The sequence below is a fragment of the Heterodontus francisci genome, chromosome 27 (assembly GCF_036365525.1).
Source record: "Heterodontus francisci isolate sHetFra1 chromosome 27, sHetFra1.hap1, whole genome shotgun sequence".
In the NCBI taxonomy this organism is placed as follows: Eukaryota; Metazoa; Chordata; class Chondrichthyes; order Heterodontiformes; family Heterodontidae; genus Heterodontus; species Heterodontus francisci.
In genome coordinates this window covers 42,405,371-42,425,473 of record NC_090397.1, presented here as the reverse complement: position 1 = coordinate 42,425,473, position 20,103 = coordinate 42,405,371, and the positions used below count along the sequence as shown (strand labels likewise).

At 43.0% G+C, this 20,103-nt stretch overlaps 1 protein-coding gene across 1 annotated transcript in view; it reads left to right on the top strand.

Annotated features, from left to right (window-relative positions):
- Positions 1–3,536: 3,536 nt before the first annotated feature.
- The window catches only part of cd36 (CD36 molecule (CD36 blood group)), a 45,232-nt gene continuing 28,665 nt past the window's right edge, over positions 3,537–20,103 (top strand). The window contains exons 1-3 of the mRNA XM_068059650.1: positions 3,537–3,656; positions 5,443–5,603; positions 17,466–17,610. Of these exons, the coding sequence (XP_067915751.1) occupies positions 3,537–3,656; positions 5,443–5,603; positions 17,466–17,610 (426 nt within the window). The remainder of the gene's footprint in view (positions 3,657–5,442; positions 5,604–17,465; positions 17,611–20,103) is intronic.

Below are 20,103 nucleotides of genomic sequence, written 5' to 3'. Positions count from 1 at the left end.
CACACATATACGTTACACAGTCCTTTTAGATGGGGATATCCTTTGTGGTTAAATGTCCCAAATTCCTTCCAGTAGCAATGGGTTGGATCTCCCAGACCTTTTCAAAATGAATGGCCTCTTGGCTTACTACTCTGAGCACGTCTGAACTGGACGTCTGTAAATGAGGTGATTCCTAGTGATCCTGCTGGTCTTCTACTTATCTACGCTTCAACTTTCAGAAAAAGTTTAAGTCTTCGCAGCCTTTTGCTGTTTCAGGCATCCCCTCTCTCTTTTGAGGCTGCAGCCCCTGGTTGTCTTTCTTTACAGCCTGCTATACAGCTGCAACCACTGGGTTCACTTCTTACAGCCTGCCTTGAGCCTCCAACCACTGGTTTTCTCCCTACAGCCTCTCTGTCTTCAGAAAATATAAATTTATCTGGACTCATAAATCAATAGCTTATTATCCTAATCCAGTTTGCAAAATCCAGAAGTCTGGTTTCACAGAACCACCTGGGCCTTCCATTGTTCCCAGGTGTTGACAGTCGCTTGATACATCTGCACCTTGAAAATCATTGACTCCTTTTTTTAATGACCCGAAAGTTTGGGAGGGTGAAACCCATTGTTCTTCAGGTGTTAGCCTTGCAGTCTTTATTCCCCAAAAATGTCTTTGATTTGTCTTGTCCTTTAGCAGAGTGGATGTGAGGTCACATGTCCTTTCGGACTCCATTGTTAAACTTTTTTTTAAAAATCACAATTGTTGTAATCATGTTACAAAGTCCAGCGTTCATAACAGAATTGTTCCAATTTAATGGGACAACTTAGTTCTTAGAATGGAGATATTTTTCTTATATAATAAAATCAAAATACTGCAGATGTTGGAAATCTGAAATAATAAACAAAAAGTGCTGGAAATACTCAGCAGGTCTGGCAGCATCTGTGGAGAGAGAAGCAGAGTTAATGTTTCAGGTCAGTGACCTTTCATCAGAAATGGCAAAGGTTAGAAATGTAATAGATTTTAAGAAAATAAAGCGGGTGTGCAGGAAAAGATAACAAAAGGGGAGGTGTTGATAGGACAGAGGGTCACAGAGAATAACTGACCAGAAGGTCATGCAGCAAAGGCAAAGGGTGTGTTAATGGTGTGGTGAAAGACAGTGTTAGTGCAGAGTGGGTGTTAAATGACAGAAAAATGAGCAGCCCTGGCAAAAGCACAAACATGAAAATAAACAGTGGGCAGGCACATGGTAAAAAAAAAATTATGAAACAAACTAAAATAAAAAAATAAAACTATAAATAAAAAAAGGGAGGGGGCCAGTCATGCTCTGAAATTATTGAACTCAAGGCTGTAGCATGCCTAATCGGTAAATGAGATGCTGTTCCCCTAGCTTGCACTGATGTTCACTGGAACAACGCAGCAATCCCAGGACAGAGATGTTGGCATGAGAGTAGGGGGGTGTATTGAAATGGCAAGCGACAGGAAGCTCAGGGTCATGTTTTTGGACTGAGCGAAGGTGTTCTTCAAAGCAGTCACCCAATCTGCGTTTGGTCTCCCCAATGTAAAGGAGACCACATTGTGAGCAGCAAATACAATATACTAAATTGAAAGAAGTACAAGTAAATCGCTGCTTCACCTGAAAAGAGTGTTTGGGGCCTTGGCTAGCGAGGAGCGAGAGGATATTTTTCTTATATTGTCTACTCAATGAGCTGGGTGGAGGGATATTTACCATAAAGATCTAATGTCTAAATATCTAAGATCTGGTGTGATGCTCTACTGCTTTTGCAACCAAAGTGAGAATTTATGGAATCATAAAATAGGTGATTACTAGACAGCGATTTCCAGGCATGGTAGTTACACTTTAAATGGGGAACTGGGAGTGACTCCCAAGAGTAATCTACAGGACAAGAGCCAGAATAAACTAGAGTAAGGTTTTAAGGACACAAAAATATCACAGTGACTTTAAAGTTGAGGTCGCAAAGTAATCTTATAACAGAACCTAGGTGTGCAATGTATATTCATTGGTATACACATGCCTCATCACCAGAACTTTCAAACAAGCACCAAGACGTTGCTTGGCTGGTGGTGAGAAGGGCCCTTCCCGTCAGATCCTTCATGCACACCCGAAGTCTCGCCCCCTCCGCACAGTGCCCCCGCGTTGGCTGTGGTGGGGAAGAGACGGTCGCCCACCTCCTCCTGGAATGTGTCTTTGCAAAGCAGGTGTGGAAAGAGATGCAGTGGTTTTTGTCGAGGTTCATCCCAAGCAGCTCTGTAACACAGGAGTCTGTGCTCTATGGGCTGTTCCCAGGGACGCACACCGAGACAAACATCAACTGCTGCTGGAGGACTATCAATTCGGTGAAAGATGCCCTTTGGTCTGCCCGAAACTTGCTGGTCTTCCAGTGCAAAGAGTTGTCCACCATCGAATGTTGCAGACTGGCACATTCCAAGGTCCAGGACTACGTGCTGAGGGACGCACTAAAGCTTGGGGCAGCCGCAGCAAAGGCTCAATGGGGAAAGACCACAGTGTAAGGCCCCCCACCAAGCTGAACTGAGGGGCTGGATCCATGGGAAACCCCTCGAACTGTATCGTTGATATTTTCTTTTGCTGTAAATGTAAAACTGTAATTGGCATGACAATAGTGAAATGGAAGGGTTGTGAAGAAACCCATGATAGTATAGAAGGAAACTGATCTCCCTTGCAATGTTTGTATTTTTTGGTGCTGTTTGAAACTGTTTGGCAATGTAATTTTTGCAGATTTTTATGAATAAAGTATATTTTGGAAATAAAACCAAAACTATACATAGTACTCAAGGTGTGGTCTCACCAAAGCCCTGTACAATTCCAGCAAGACTTCCTTACTCTTGGACTCCAACTCCCTTCCAAAAAAAGACCAACATACCATTTACCCTCCTAATTGCTGGCTGTACATGTATCTGAGGTCCTTCATGAAACATTTTGTCGGAGCAAAGCTGCACAGAAATTTTTCCCAAAATGGAAGATCATGCTTGGAGCACATGGGGAGAGAAACATGCTTAAGACTTTCTTGCTTGATCTCCTGGCTTTGCTCAATTGATCTGTGCCAGTTCCATGAATCTTGGCCGTTTTAGCAGACAAACATTTAACCTTTTCATGGTACATTGCTTTGTCCCCTATTTTAATGCGGTCTTATCCTAGTTATTCTAAATAGGTTAAGCCCTTTGGTAAAATAACAACAAATTGTATTTATAAAATAGCAGATCGAGGAGAGCAATATGAATCTGTTAAGCAAGCATCACTAGTATTGTCAGCATATGTTTCTTATCATGTGAACTTTGCTAACTGAACTTTGTACGTTTTTGTGAAAGCAAATTTTGTGTGCATTGACCTTGACCGCAGCCAAACCCCATGTTATTAGTGCTTCACTCTTCTTATTTGTCTTTAAATGTTCTTTCATCTTCTGACAAAAAAGTTGGACTTTTAACTGGCTCCTGGATTCTCGGGCTGTCTTCTTGCATTGTTTGTTGGCTGCTGCCTTTGTCCTGCAACATTCGAGTTTGCCTGATCTTAGCCTGATTGGGAATAATGCACTGTAACAGAAAAGTTTTACTTAGTATTGGAATTACTGTTGGTGCGCTGTTGTTGATAATTGGAGGTATTCTGATACCAATTGGAAATGCAATAATCCAGGATACTGTCAATAAGGTACATTCTAACTTTATACATGAATAATGTTACTTATATCTTTAAAAATAGGTATGTGCTGAACATTTTTTTAATATTTATGTTTCTGCTGCACTATACTGCTGATACTTACTAAAATAATGGTGATGTGAGTGTGCTATGGTCTAAGACAACAAATTCCTGTTGTTTTTATTCACTCATTAAATCATTTGATACTCACTGGATTTGTTAGCACACTGGTCTCACATCTTTGGCATCTGGGTTTGAATCTTGATTGAAGGTTGTTCTCTTTTCTGCTGGCTGTAAGAGAGCTTCATGAAATAAACTGAGCATTGCATAACCAGCTTGAATTAAAATATGAAATTTGGGAGAAATATAAACCGCAACTCTCTAACTCAAACGTGTCAGCATCCCAATATCTTTGTAAGCCAGTCTCAAAAACGTTTAGCTGCTGGCATGAGAAGAGAAGGCGGAGAAGTGATTTGATAGTTATTCAAAATCATGAGGGGCCTGACAGAATAGATAGGGAAAAATTGTTCCTACTCATGAAAGGATCGAGAATGAGAGGGCACAGATTTAAGGTAATTGGCAAAAGAAGCAATTGCGACATGAGAAAAAACTTTGTCACGCAGCAAGTGGTTAAGGTCTGGAATGCACTGCCTGAGAACGTGGTGCAAGCAGGTTCAATCAAGGCTTTCAAAAGGGAGTTAGACTCTTATCTAAAAAGGAAGAATGTGCAGGGTTACAGGGAGAAGACGGGGGAATGGCACTAGGTGAATTGCTCATTCGGAGACACTTTGGGCCGAATGGCCTCCTTCTGTGCTGTAATAATTCTATGATTCTGTGGAACAAACAAGAAATGGAGGAGGTTCCAGGCACGACAAGTTCTTCACTCCACTTTACTAGTGATCCTGGACAAGTATGGGAGCAGTGATGAGGCAGATCCCACATATGTGCGAATTGTATATCAATTGTGTTTAATTATATGCAGATGGAGGGCATTAATTGGGGTTTCACTTGAGCACATATAAAGAGACACTCACTGAAACTGTGGTGTGCTTGGATTAGAAGGTGCATGCTTATAATGATTCACTCGATAAATAAATGTAAGACTGAATAAAGTATCATCCTTCACCAACTGCTTTCTGGGATATAACAATATGCTCCCTTTCAATCTGATATCAAGGTAGTAAGCGGGACTAGCAGGGTGGTGTTACCATCTGGTATTCCTGTCAGTCCCTCCTCTGGAGCCCCCAAAGCAGGTGCATTTCATAGAAGGTGGAATTGGGGCCACAAGGTGACAGTTGTTCACAACACTGCTGTAATGAGAGAAGCCTCTGTGCCTTTTTTTCTGCCAGACCCACCAGCACTGCAGCTCACCAATGCCACAATTTGCAGCTTCGTCCTGCCGACACCCCCACCACCTGCAGCAATATTAGCACATGTACCCATTCACTGTATGCAAGCTGCCTGACCTGTCCGATCGGGTGAGGTGCATAAGTGATTGGTGTGAGAGAAGTTTCATGTAAGTCACTATCACAGTGTGGAGAAACCTGATTGTTGATTCTCTGTAATAAGAAAATAAGAAATAGGAGCAGGAGTAGACCATACGTCCCATTGAGCCTGCTCTGCCATTCAATATTCATGATTGATCTTGGGCCTCAAATCCACTTTCCAGCTTGCTCCCCAGCTTGATTCCCTGAGATCTTGAAGTAGTTTAACATTTCAAAACTAATGAGGAACTATTTCTGGTTATTGTGTTATTTTAGGCTATCTAAAACAGTTTTTTTCCCGATCATTATTATAGGAAGGCGTTATTGAAGAAGGCACCCTTGCATATGAAAACTGGATACAAACAGGAAGCCCTGTCTACAGGCAGTTCTGGCTCTTCAATGTTAAAAATCCATTAGAAATTATGAATCTTGGAGCTAAACCTGTGCTTGAGCAAAAAGGACCCTATACCTACAGGTACAAGTCATAGAACTTAAGCAACGTTGAAAATTTGGTCCAGTTATTTAAATCCACAATTGTTTGGTCACCACACTATTACGTTATGTGATCTGTTCTCCTGCTGTGACACTCAGCTATTGGCATCTGCCACTCCCTCTTTGATCATTTCCCAGACACAGGATAGCTTTCCAATCAAATCCTTTACCTCAATATTATAGGAAGATATATGATTAAAATATTATGGTGAATTCTTCCAGTGGCTCATGAAGTTTAGTCAGTGAGTAGCTCAGGCAATGAAGACCCCAGCTTCAATTGTTGACCTGTGCTGAATTAACTGCTCTCAGCCAGGGAGACAGTCAGGGTGCTAAAATTGACCTCAACAACTCTGGTGGAAAAATCAGGCAGGGTTCCTGTTGCTTATTTCTAATTGTGGAAGTGTGAGATGTTGGCTGAGGTCAGCACCATGCTTCAGTGTGATACTCCACATTGACAAATAGCCTAAACATGACCTCACACCTGTACTGGGAGAGCTACTGACAATCACTGCCCCTGGAACCATACTCCAGAAAGAATTCCATGCTTTCAGGAGATGAAGGGAGGGAAAAAAAGTGATGAGAATATAAATGAACAAAACTTGTGGTAAGTCTTGTGTATATAGAAACTAAAAGGGATGTAGGATTTGATTTTAAGGGTATGACAGAATCTTAGGATTCAGGTACTGTTTCGGAAGTGCTCTTGTGGCTCCTGATACCAACCAACCCCTTGTTTGATTACACCAATGTCCCACATATCTGATCGGCATTTGTAAAATCACTGCCAGTCATTTGAGTGCAAGGGAAATGAATAAGGTACCTGAGAGTTATAGAGAATTCTTGTCAAAAGGAAAAGTAATTCCTTGTCCCACAAGTGAGGCAGGTAAACCTATAGTTATACTTAGGGATACAGGAGTCATCCAAATTCTTTTGCTGGGGAAAGGCATAACATTTCCACCAGAGAGCACATTGAATGCCAAGGTTACAGTGAATGGTATCGGTGGGGAGTATATACCTGTACCTTTGTATTGGGTGCACCTGGAGTGTGACCTAATGTCTGGAATGCTAACTGTAGGAGTTGTCCATAGTTTTCCTGTAGACAGAGTTGACCTACTCCTGGAGAATGATTTGGCTGGAGCGGAGGTAGTAGCTTCTCCAGCAGTAACAGAAAAACCAAGGGAAGTTAAAGAGACAGACAGTTGCAGGAAAAGGTTCCAGGAATTTTTCCTTCATGTGTAGTGACCCAAGCTAAGGCTAAACAAATTCCATTGTCAGAGGTAAAATTGGCATCACAAACAGACAGCCGGATATCTGAAACTTTCTTTGGGGATTTGGATAATCCGAACGAAATGTTCAGCAAGTCTTCTCTGATCAAGGCTCAGCAAGCCGATCCAGAGTTAAATAAAGTGGCACAATCGTCTCTAACTGAAGCTGAAGCAAATGGAATTCCGGAAGGCTACTACATTAAAAATGGGATTCTGATGAGGAAGTAGAGACCTCCTCACAGACCTGCGGACGAAGAATGATGGTAGTTTACCAGATAGTGGTATCGCCCAAGTAAGACCGGGAAATATTAAGGATAGCCCATGAAATTCCTATAGCGAGATGTGGGGATCCGGAAGACCCAGTCACATATAAGTCGACATTTTTACTGGCCGCATCTTTCCCAAGGACGTGGTGCAGTTTTGTAAAACATGCCGTACATGTCAGATTGTGGGAAAACTGCACCCTGCCATAAAACCAGCACCTCCAATTCCCATACCAGTTTTTGGGGAACCATTTAGTAGGGTGTTGGTAGACTGTGTACTACCTTTACCGAAAACAAAATTGTGCTTGCAATGGAGACGGTGCAGAGGAGATCACTAGGATGTTGCCTGGGCTGGAGCATTTCAGTTATGAAGACAGACTAGATAGACTGGGGTTGTTTTCCTTGGAGTGGAGAAGGCTGAGGGGGGACCTGATTGAAGTATACAAAATTATGAGGGGCATTGATAGAATAGATAGGAAGAAACTTTTTCCCTTATCGGAGAGGTCAATAACGAGGGTGCATAGATTTAAGGTAAGGGGCAGGAGGTTTAGAGGGGAGTTGAGGAGGAATTTTTTCACCCAGAGGGTGGTTGGAATCTGGAACACACTGCCTGAAGGGGTGGTAGAGGCAGGAACACTCACGACATTCAAGAAATATTTAGATGAGCACTTGAAACGCCATAACATGAAAGGCTAAGGGCCAAGTGCGGGAAAATGGGATTAGTTAGGACGGGTGCTTGATGGTCGGCGCAGGCGCGTTGGGCCGAAGGGCCTGTTTCTGTGCTGTAAACTCTATAACTCTATGACTCTAAAAGTGGGACACCAATATATACTCACTATCATGGATATGGCTACTCGGTTCTCAGGGCCATTCCCTTGAGAATATTTGCTGCTCAGGTAGTGGTAGAGAATTAACCCAGTTCGTCACTAGACATGGATTACTGATTGAGATTCAGTCGGATCAAGGTTCCAATTTTATGTCCAAAATTTTCCAGGAAGTTATGAATAATTTGGGTATAACACAGTTAAAATCTTCAGCATACCACCCACAGACACATGGGGCTTTAGAAAGGTACCATCAGACCCTCAAACCAATGATCAGGGCATATTGTCATGAATATCCCCATGATTGGGATAAAGGGCTAGAATGTATTTTGTTTGCTACCAGGGATTCATCTAATGAGTCTACCAGTTTTAGTCCTTTTGAATTAGTTCATGGACATCAGTTCATTAGAAAGACGGAGGTTGAGGGGGGACCTGATTGAGGTGTACAAAATCATGAGAGGTATAGACAGGGTGGATAGCAAGAAGCTTTTTCCCAGAGTGGGCGATTCAATTACTAGGGGTCACGAGTTCAAAGTGAGAGGGGAAAGGTTTAGGGGGGATATGCTTTACGCAGAGGGTGGTGGGTACCTGGAACGCATTGCCAGCGGAGGTGGTAGACACGGGCACGATAGCGTCTTTTAGACAGATACATGAATGGGCAGGAAGCAAAGAGATACAGACCCTTAGAAAATAGGCGACATGTTTAGATAGAGGATCTGGATCGACGCAGGCTTGGAGGGCCGAAGGGCCTGTTCCTGTGCTGTAATTTCCTTTGTTCTTTGTTTGTTCTGACATGAGGTAAGAGGTCGTCTAAAACTAATTAAAGAAAAGTTTTTAGAACAGAGGGACAAATCTTCTGTGCTAGATTATGTATCCGTGTTCCGGGAATGGCTCATGAGAGCCTGCAAAGTGGCTCAGGAACACCTGAAAGCTTCCCAAACAGCCTTAAAGAAATGGGCAGACAAGCATGCTGAGACCCAAACATTTTAACTAGGGGATGAGGTGTTAGTATTACTGCCTTTACAGGGTGAACTGCTGAAAGCAATGTTCAGTGGTCCATATAAAGTGGTCAAAAGAATTGGTAAAGTAAGTTATTTGATTGATACCCCAGATCGCTGGAAAAAGTATTGGCTGTGTCATATCAATATGTTGAAACAATATCATTGCTGGGAGGAGGATAAGCAAGCACAGGTATGTCAGGAGGTAAGGGCAGTGAAGGATGAAAGGGATAATGAGGATGAGGCAGAAGGAGGCCCAGACAATTCTCAAATTGAACCTCCTACTATCCAGTTGGCTAATACTGAATTGTTAGGGAGATTGGACACTATGCTTTCATATTTAGATGCAGAACAACAAGAAGACCTAACAAGGCTACTCAGAACATTTAAAGAAGTCTGTCGGGACAAGCCAGGATGTATAACCTTAGCCACACATGATGTGATGTAGGGGAATCCTTTCCTTTCAAACAGCATCTTATCGCTTAAGTCCAGAGAAACAGGCCCAGGTGAAAGCAGAAATCCAGTACATGCCAGAAAACCACCTCATTGAACCCAGTCAAAGCAGCTGGAGTTCCCCAGCTGTGTAGGCGCCTAAACCTGATGGTTCAACTAGATTCTGCATAGACTACAGAAATGTTAATGCAGTAACAAAGGCAGACTCCTACCCAATTCCTCACTTGGAATACTGTATTGACAGAGTGGGCAGTGCCATGTTTCTTACAAAAATAGATTTGTTAAAGGGATACTGGCAGGTTCATTTAACACCCTGAGCTAAAGAAATGTCGGCCTTTGTCACACCAGACGGTCTTTTCCAATGCCGAGTGATGCCATTCAGGCCAAAAAAAGCCCAGGCCACTTTTCAGAGACTAATGAACCAAGGATTCCTAACTGTGTAGTTTAACTTGATGATGCGCTGAAATACAGTGATACTTGGAAGGACCACTTGAAACAACTAGAAGCTCTGTTTAGAAAATTACAATCAGCTGATTTAGTGATAAACCTTGCCAAAAGTGAATTTGTAAAAGTGAGAGTAACCTACCCAGTAGGGCAAGGACAAGTGTTGCCAAGAACAACAAAAGTACAAGCATTGGTGGAGTTCCCTACCCCTGAGATTAAGCAAGAAATCATGAGGTTTTGGGGGATGTGTGATATCTACCACAAGTTTGTACCAAATTTTAATGCTATAGCTGCTCCACTGACAGATTTGCTACAAAAAAAAACAAGGTAGTTTGGTCAGGGGAGGGCCAAGAATCCTTTGAGAGGCTGAAAACCATTTTAATTAATGAACCAGTTTGGCTGCTCCAAATTTCATTAAGCCTTTCAAAGTAGCAACTGTTACAAGGTGATGAATCAGGCATAGAAAGACCAGTGTGATACTTTTCCAAAAAGCTAAATCGACACCAAAAAAGATATTCAACCATGAAAAAAGGAACCCTGGGCTTATTACTAGCTCTTATGCATTTTGAAGTCTATGTCTGCCATGACTACAGAGACACAGGTATATACTGATCATAACCCCCTAGCCTTTGTGGAAAAATTCAAAAACCAGAATGTCAGACTATTCCAATGGAGTTTACTATTACAACCTTATTACTTAAAGATTATCCACATTGCAGGAAAAAAAATGTATTTGCAGATGCTTTGTCTAGAATCTAACTTTGCTTTGATTTATCTGAATGCAAAGATGGTAGAAAGCTGAACTGTATTAGCTACAGGTAAAGAGTGAATGAGAATGAATGCGTAAATGTGTTTTAATACTTTTCATCTTCTGTTTTTTCACTCTTTGTAATGAAACTTCATTCTTCCAAGGATGGAGGTGTTACAAAAGTACTTCCATTTTTTAATTTTTTTGAGGATATGTGTTAAAACTGAAAAGATTCCATGGATGTGTTTTTTTTTTACCAAGTTCACTGAAAGTACACTTGATATGTTGTCTGAAAACCACCTGTGTTGGAAACCACCTGTGATTTGGGCTCAGAAAACAACAGAATCCTTGGTGACTTGGGAAAAAATGATTACAGAGAAGCCACATGTCAAGGTTTATGGAGATCAGGAGGTTGATTCTCTGTTTGGAGTTTGGACATTGTTTTGGGGGGTGTGAACTGTTTGAAGACAGTTGGTGTTTTCCTGCCAAGGAAAAAAGAAACCACCCAGCTCACCTCCTCTCTACCTCTGAAGAAATCCTGCCAAAATACAGAATGGGAGAGCCAAAATCCCTGATGCTGCATAACTCCTGAGAAGCTGAGAAAAATCCTGTGATTCAAGTATGTGCTGGCAGAATAACCCCGGTGCCACATTCTTCTGGAAAGCCTACTAGAATAATTCTCAACATCTCCAGAACGAACTGCTTCTGAAACAATCCCAGTGACCCGTCTCCGTGTACCCAGACGCCAGACCATAAAAGGGACAACTAACTTCCTTCCATATCTTTTTTTGTGTCAAGAATTAGCAAGTATTTGGCCAAGTAGTCTTTTTTTTTTGCCTTTTTTGTAATAGACTTCTGCAGAGAGAATTTCTGTATTTTTCCAGTGTGTGTGAATGTAATTGGGTAATTTAAAAAGCGAACTTTCACATTTCAGTCTGTGTGTTAATGCTTTGCTTCATTACTGGTTAAGTCTTGTTTTATAGTAAACTGAAAGTTTTGTTGTTTGTTAAAGAAACCTGGTTGGAGTATTTTATTCTGGGATAAAAAATAAAGTGTATGATTGGCTGTACCGGTAACTAGGTAAACGTTTAAATATATGTTATGACTTGTGGAGAAGTGGAGCTAGAAAAGACAATGCACTCCTCCTGCCTCGGTCGTAACAGTACCAGTTAATTAAATAAGCCAAGTGACATCAATGTCAACCAAGATGAAAGTTTCTGCTATTAAGTGAAAGGATTCTATTACAACTCAGATTAGCTAAGCTCAAATCAGATCCTGATGAATGTAGGCCATAGCATAAAATCCCCAAATTCAGAACACCCACAAATCTCACGCAACAGCTTAACAGGATTGTGAGTGTGGAAGCAATAAAATTCCAGTGGTGCAGTGAAAGATTATTTTCTCAAGTTTGGGTAAAGAATCATGGTCGACCTTGAACAGAGTACGGTTTACTTTCCGTCTGCCCATGCCGAACATGTTTGTTCTCGATACTGACAGGGAGTAACTTAAATATTAATGATTTCAGTCCCAATAATTTTGCTCCTTATTTTGGCAACAACAAAAATAATAGTGAATTAATTTCTCGAGTTAAATCTTTTATCGGTAAAATGAGCTTGATTAGAAACTGAAACACAATTAAAACATCTGAAACCACCGATTTTAAACCAAAGTGTCAAATTCAAGATGTTCCAAAATCTTTGGCACTCAAATCGCTAAAAGTCTGAGCAGCAGCAGCAGCAGCAGCACCTATTTTGTAAATAAAATTTTATGGTTTACATGCTGGAAATATTGGCCGTGTTGGGCTTTTTAATGGAATCTCTGCATGTTCTGGGCAGTACAGCTTGGCCATTTTCAAATGTTGCCTCAAACCAACAATAAAAAGACTGCTAATCACATTCAGGAGGGTGCTGTAGAGTAGTCCGGCTTGCTGAGGGCTGGCCCTCTATCTCCAGCTAGAAAAGTCACACTCCCAGCTGCAAGATCTGACTGTGTTGGCCAAGCCTGTGACACAAGCAAAGCAAAATAAGACCCAACACAGTGGTAATATTACAGATCTAACTTTTTGAATATCCTCTAAACTGGGTGTGCTTGTGGATTCATTTTACAGAGTATCAGACTGCAAGCTAAGCCTGATATGCACATTCCAGCAACAAACAAATTCTATCTGCTTATATGGTTTTCTGTTACCAGGATGGTTTATATTAAAAAAGGAGGTAGAGAGAAAACAGGGAATTATAGACCAGTTAGCCTGACATCAGTTGTGGGGAAAATGCTAGAGTCCATTATAAAAGATGTAATAGCAGAGCACTTGGAAAACAGTGACAGGATCAGACAAAGTCAACATGGATTTACGAAAGGGATATCATGCTTGATAATCTACTGGAATTTTTTGAGGATGTAACTCGTAGAATAGATAAGGGAGAACCAGTGGATGTCATAGAGTCACAGAGTCATAGAGTCAGACAGCATAGAAACCGGCCCTTCAGCTCACCGCGTCAATGCCGACCATAATGCCTATCTATACTAATCCCACCTGCCTGCATTAATTCCATATCCCTCTATGCCTTGCTCATTCAAGTATCTGTCCAGATGCCTCTTAAATGTCGCTACTGTTCCTGCCTCCACCATCTCCTCAGGCAGCTCATTCCAGATACCCACTATTGTGGATGTGGTGTTTTTGGACTTTCAGAAGGCTTTCGATAAGGTCCCACATAAGAGATTAGCGTGCAAAATTAAAGCACATGGGATTGGGGGTAAAATACTGACGTGGATAGAGAACTGGTTGGCAGACAGGAAACAAAGAGTAGGAATAAACGGGTCTTTTTCCCAGTGGCAGGCAGTGACTAGTGGGGTACCGCAGGGATCAGTGCTAAGTCCCCAGCAATTCACAATATATGATAATGAGATAGGTGAGGGAATTAAAAGTAATATATCCAAGTTTGCAGATGACACAAAGCTGAGTGGGAGTGTGAGCTGTGAGGAGGATGCAGAGAAGCTCCAGTGTGATTTGGACAGGTTGAGTGAGTGGGCAAATACATGGCAGATGCAGTATAATGTGGATAAATGTGAGGTTATCCACTTCGGTGGCAAAAACAGGAAGACAGATTATTATCTGAATGGCGATAGATTGGGAAAGGGAGAGGTGCAGCGAGACCTGGATGTCCTTGTGCACCAGTCACTGAAAGTAAGCATGCAGGTGCAGCAGGCAGTTAAGAGTTAGCGAGAGGATTCAAGTACAGGAGCAAGGATGTCTTGCTGCAATTATACAAGGGCTTGGTGAGACCACATCTGGAGTATTGTGTGCAGTTTTGGTCTCCTTATCTGAGGAAGGATGTTCTGCTATGGAGGGAGTGCAGTGAAGGATCACCGGACTGATTCCTGGGATGGCGGGACTGAAATATGAAGAGAGATTGGGTCAATCAGGCTTATATTCGCTAGAGTTTAGAAGAATGAGAGGGGATCCCATAGAAACTGTTGATCCTCAAACTAGGGTGTCAACTGACGTGGTGGACAAAAGACACCTGCATGAGATACTTCATATAAACACTTTTATTGATACTTCGATCACTTATTAAGCTACTCATTATTTCACTTGTTAAACTACTTGTTACTTGTTACAATAAATCACAAGACTCACGGCTTGGACTTAGTCAGTCTCCCTCCCGATGGGTTCGAAATCACAAGACTCAGGGTTCCCTTCCGCGATGGTTGTTCCTGCAGGTCTTCTTTTTCTGCTCCTAGCCTCCCCTTTTTATCAGGTTTGCACTTGCTGCTGTTCAATATTCAGTGTATTAACACCTAATCTGCACTAATGCTTTGTCTTTCAACACACCATTAACATATTGTTTGCCTTTGCTTCGTGACCTTTTGGTCAGCTATGTGGCCTGGTCCAATCTAGACCTCCTTTGTTATCTCTTGCCCCACCCCCACCTCACTTGCTTATAACCTGTGACTTTTCTAATATTTGTCAGTTCCGAAGAAGGGTCACTGACCCGAAACGTTAACTCTGCTTCTCTTTTCGCGGATGCTGCCGGACCTGCTGAGTGGTTCCAGCATTTCTTGTTTTTGTCCCCTTTTTATCAGTTGCTCTCAGCATCGAGAATGTTCTTAGTCACGTACACCCATAGCTTGGAGTCAGTGCTAGTTGCAAAGCAAAACAAAATACATCTGCTGGCCTTGTTCTTATCTATCCTTGTCTAGCAACCTTCACAACCACTCACAGTCTCATTCGGAGTACATCTTATCACACACTGCCTATTCAGCAGGCTGGGTTAATTAAACTGCAACTGCAGCTGTTTCACAGTCCTTGTCCTTGTGTAAGGATGGCTATTTTTCCCTTCATGCTCTGCAGATGCTTAGCTGTTAGCCATCTGGCGACAAAACCTACAAAATTCTAACAGGAATAGACAGACTAGATGCAGGAAGGATGTTCCCGATGGTGGGGGAGTCCAGGACCAGGGGTCACAATCTAAGGATAAGGGCTAAGCCATTTAGGACTGAGATGAGAAGAGATTTCTTCACCCAGAGAGTGGTGAACCTGTGGAATTCTCTACCACAGAAAGCAGTTGAGGCCAAATCATTAAATGTATTCAAGAAAGAGTTAAATATCGTTCTTAGGGCTAATGGGATCAAGGGATACGGGGAGAAAGTGGGAACAGGTTACTGAGTTTGGACGATCAGCCATGATCGTATTGAATGGCGGAGCAGGTTCGAAGGGCCGAATGACCTACTCCTGCTCCTATTTTTATATGTTTCTATATTGATGGGGATGGAACACCACTGATGAGCTTTTAATATAGGTGACCCATAGGCCGTAATTTTACACCACCCCAGTGAGTCGGATGGTGGCGGGGGTGCGGGGGTGAGGGGGGCGGGGTTGGTGTAAAATTGAATGGGAGGCTCTGGGAGGCCTTCCAGACCTGGTCCCACCTCCGCCCCCCCTTTATGGGGGGTGGGGGGGAAATGGGCCGCCTGCCCCAGGCCAATCAAGGCCCTTAAGTGGCCACTTAACGGCCAATTAAGGGCCTTCACCTGTCTCCACAGAGATTTTATCCAATGATAAGCGGGCATCCGGGAGACATGAAAGGCTGCCCAATGAAACCTGGCAGCCTCTCAGTGCACCAGGGTGGGGGGGGGGGGGCGGCCAAATGGGCACAGGGTGCCCAATTGAGGGCCACCCCACTTCCCCAACCACCCCCAGGACATAAGACCACCCCCCCTTTCCCCTAAACAACCACCCTTACCTCGCAGGGGCGCGACCAATTAGCCCGGCGAGGCAAACCCCAACTTACCTGGACTCCGGTCTCCATGGCCTCAGCGAGGCTGCAGTCCCAGCAGTGGCCACCGCTCCCGGTGGCGCTGCTGGGACTAAGAGCTGCCGGTCCGATAATTGACCGGCTGCTCAATGAGGCACGACTTCCTCCCTCAAGCGGGTGGAAATCCCGCCTCAGGACAATTAAAGCCCAGGGACCCGTAAAATGTGGGACGGATCCCCAGGCCAAATGGAAGCAGGTTCGCCACCGACTTTTAAGTCGGTGGCCAGCTCCGTCCACCCGGCGCAAAATCTCGACCATAGTCTGGAGACCTAGTTTGTCTTGGCTCTTGATGCTGTCATCAGGTCTCCACTTGTAACTAAATGGGCTTTTTCATTTGGTGCTTTTGCACTTGGCCCAATAAGAGAGTGACATCTATACTGTGGATTCCCGTGTTTATAATTGTAAACTCTACTACTGTATGCCAGCAATAGAATTATGAATGCATGAAAATCTAAGTCTACAAATCAATTGACAGGATAATGAAGACAGTTTTAGCAATGTTAACCCAGGGACCCAATGCACAGAGTTCACTTTCTGGTGACCAAAACTTCCGAACTAACAAATATAAAAGCATTGAGCTCCATTTCCTTCTTTTTGGGAATGTTAATCAGTTTTAATTTGCAATGGAAGCAGGAGGAAAGTTAAATGGGGAGAGGGGTGTGTGAAGATCAAGGATCTTTGAACACCACACTCTGGGTCTACTTTTATAACCATATTTAAACTGCAGGACTATGTGTAACTTCATGTGACCTATTAGAGATTAAAGAAGGCGCTAATGAGGTATATAAACCAACTGTCAACCTATATTAGTTTATGGTTGAAAAAAATGGAAACTCGTGATTTTTAAAGCAAACCTCTTGATTATTAAATGTCTCCTGATTAATGAGACAGTGTAGTTGGCATAATTGGCCTCAATTTTACTTCAAAATCATGAGAGTTGGCATGTCTGTGACACTTTAAATATGTATGTTGCAAAAAAATCATGTTTTTTGGATTAGCTCAAATAAGCATACACTTTTCTCAAATTTATATACCCAACAGATAATAGTTACACCATATTAAAGATACATCGAAGTCTTCTGAAAAACAAATATAGAACTAATGTCAATAGCATCTGACCAGCACTGGTGGCTTCATTCTGCTCTGTTAATGAGAGTTACTGTTCTTCCCTTTGAGCTTCACTATGGTGATAATTCTGCAACATTCATTCGTATGCACCCTTGCATGCAGGACTTTTCCTCTCAACATTTTCAGGCTTCTCCATTCATTTTTCTCCCTCTGTGCACCACAATCAACCTCACCTTCCTAATTCCTCTCTTGCATTTAAAAACCTTGCCAAAACATAACTTTTCTATTGCACTTTCAGAGAGCTCCTCTAACTCTCCTGTTGCTATTTGGTATTCATTTCTCCTCCATAAAGCACTTTCATATATTCACCACATTAAAGTTATTGTATAAATGTAAGTTGTTGTTATTCCACACCTCATTGTTTCTCAATGCAATGCTCACTGTTTTTCCTGTGTTTGTTTTATTTACAGGGTGCGGCAACTCCCAAAGGATAACATTACTGTAAATGATAATTACACGATATCTTATCTACAGCCCTATTCAGCTGTCTTTCAGCCAAGCATGTCAAATGGCTCAGAAACAGACAGTATTACAGCCCTCAACCTTGCTGCTGCAGTAAGCAATATTTGTTGGAAATATTTATTTAAATCAATCAACAAAAGGAAATAAATTGAGGTGACAAAACACTGATACTGAGATTCTGCACTTAATATGTGCACATAATGATGATATTTATAAATCGTAAACAACATGGGCATCTTGTTTTAGTGGAAACCGTGACTGAAGAGAGAGGTTTCCTTTACGTAAATAACTAATACAATGGCAAATACACGTTTAGAATACACTAAAAAATTATGGGCTGAATTTTACTAGCCCCTTGATGCTGTGGGTCGTGGTGGGGGGGGGGGTGGGGTTGGAGGGGGTGGTCTGTAAAATTCTGCCGGGAGAGGCCCGCCTCAACCCCTGACGTCGAGAAGGGCCCGCCGCATATTAGTGGCGGCAGGGGGAACCTTGGTGTGGTGTATAAATATTTAAATGAACATTAATAAGATGTAAATGACCTTACCTGCTGATGGCGGCCATCCCACGCCGATTTTCCGTCCGCTGATCGCAATTCGCGCACCTTCAGAACCGTAAAGAATTCTGAGGTGACACACTAGTGGGAGGGGGGAGAAATAAAATGATCGGGGTGGGGGGGAGCAGGGAAACGTATACCTATTGGTTGTGAGGATGGTGAGAAGGGGCTGAAGGGCAAAGGGGGGCAAAGTTCGTGCAGGGATTAAAATACATTACAAACACAGCAGACAGTAAACACAGCATTGTGGGAGTTGGGAAAGGGCCTGCATGTTTTAATTTTTTATTTGAGAAATAAAAATTTTCCTATACTTTTTTAAATTTACCTGAAGGGCTTGGAGCCCTTTAAAAATGGCGCTGGCGCCTGCACGGTGGTGCCGGACACCGTTGCCGGGGGCTGCGGTGGCGGCCGACCCTCTATGTCATCAGAGGCGGCCGCTCCGGCCCCTCTATTTGAATGAGCCCCCACGCGTAATATCATGGGGGCTGTGTGGCAGCATTTCCATGTCGGAAGGCAGCCCTATATCACTATATTTAAATGTTGAAAGTCAGATGCATTCTCTTATCTGATTTTTACATATTGTTTATGCTGTGATGCCACACATCTGTTAAACAGTCAGAAGTTCAACTCTGGAAAGATTTTCATGTTGCTTTCTCTTTGCATAGCTTCTCTTTAGTGACATCTCATTTTTAAGAGTTGGTTGAATCTTTAGTTGCCGAAAAAAATTGCTTTGCATTTAGTAGTAAAGTACTTATTGTATGGATTCTGCTGCCGTTACAGCAATGCAGAGTTTGACTGTGGAGCTAGTTTTCCAACTGGCCAACTCTGAAACCTATTTCTTGAAATAGGCAAAAACTGAACAAATGAATAACAAATGTGCTGATATAACGAGCTGAATTTTACCAGCCCCTCGACACCGCGGGTTAGATTAGATTAGATTAGATTAGAGATACAGCACTGAAACAGGCCCTTCGGCCCACCGAGTCTGTGCCGAACATCAACCACCCATTTATACTAATCCTACACTAATCCCATATTCCTACCAAACATCCCCACCTGTCCCTATATTTCCCTGCCACCTACCTATACTAGTGACAATTTATAATGGCCAATTTACCTATCAACCTGCAAGTCTTTTGGCTTGTGGGAGGAAACCGGAGCACCCGGAGAAAACCCACGCAGACACAGGGAGAACTTGCAAACTCCACACAGGCAGTACCGGAATCGAACCCGGGTCCCTGGAGCTGTGAGGCTGCGGTGCTAACCACTGCGCCACTGTGCCGCCCTGTGCTGGATTTCTGCAGCACTTTCTGCTCGCTGCCAGATTGACAGCAGCCCCACTCTTCAGCAGTCAGCTAAGTATTCTTTGACAGCTAAAGAACAAAGAACAAACAACAGTACAGCACAGGAACAGGCCATTCAGCCCTCCAAGCCTGCGCCGATCTTGATGCCTGCCTAAACTAACACCTTCTGCAATTCCAGGGCCCATATCCCTCTATTCCCTTCCTATTCATGTATTTGTCAAGATGTCTCTTAAACGTCGCTATCGTATCTGCTTCCACCACCTCCCCTGGCAGCAAGTTCCAGGCACTCACCACCCTCTGTGTAAAGGAAGCAGGTCAGCAGGAAGCAGGTGCTGCTGCACTTAAAATAGGGCCCAGGACCTGCTGCACAGCTGAGAAAAACTCTCACTGTGCCGAATGTCCTACCTCTCCCCATGTAATATGGGGAGGGCGGTTCAGCGCCGTGATTCTAATTAGCCCCCGCGCGTAATATTGCGGGGGCTCTGCGGCGGCCGCTAAATGTGGGCGCCCCGCTCGGTGCCCAAATAAAATTTAGCCCAACATGTGTAGTTCTGAACTCAGTTTCATAGTAAGAATACTCTCATCCTTGAGTGGGTCTAAAGGTGAGCAACTATGATGATTCTGAGTATCAGGATTTTAAGTCATTAGGAAAGTCTTTAAGGGTTATGTTGACTCTGGGAGATAGTGTAAAATGGGCATCATTGATTCAGCCCCCTGTTATACATCTCT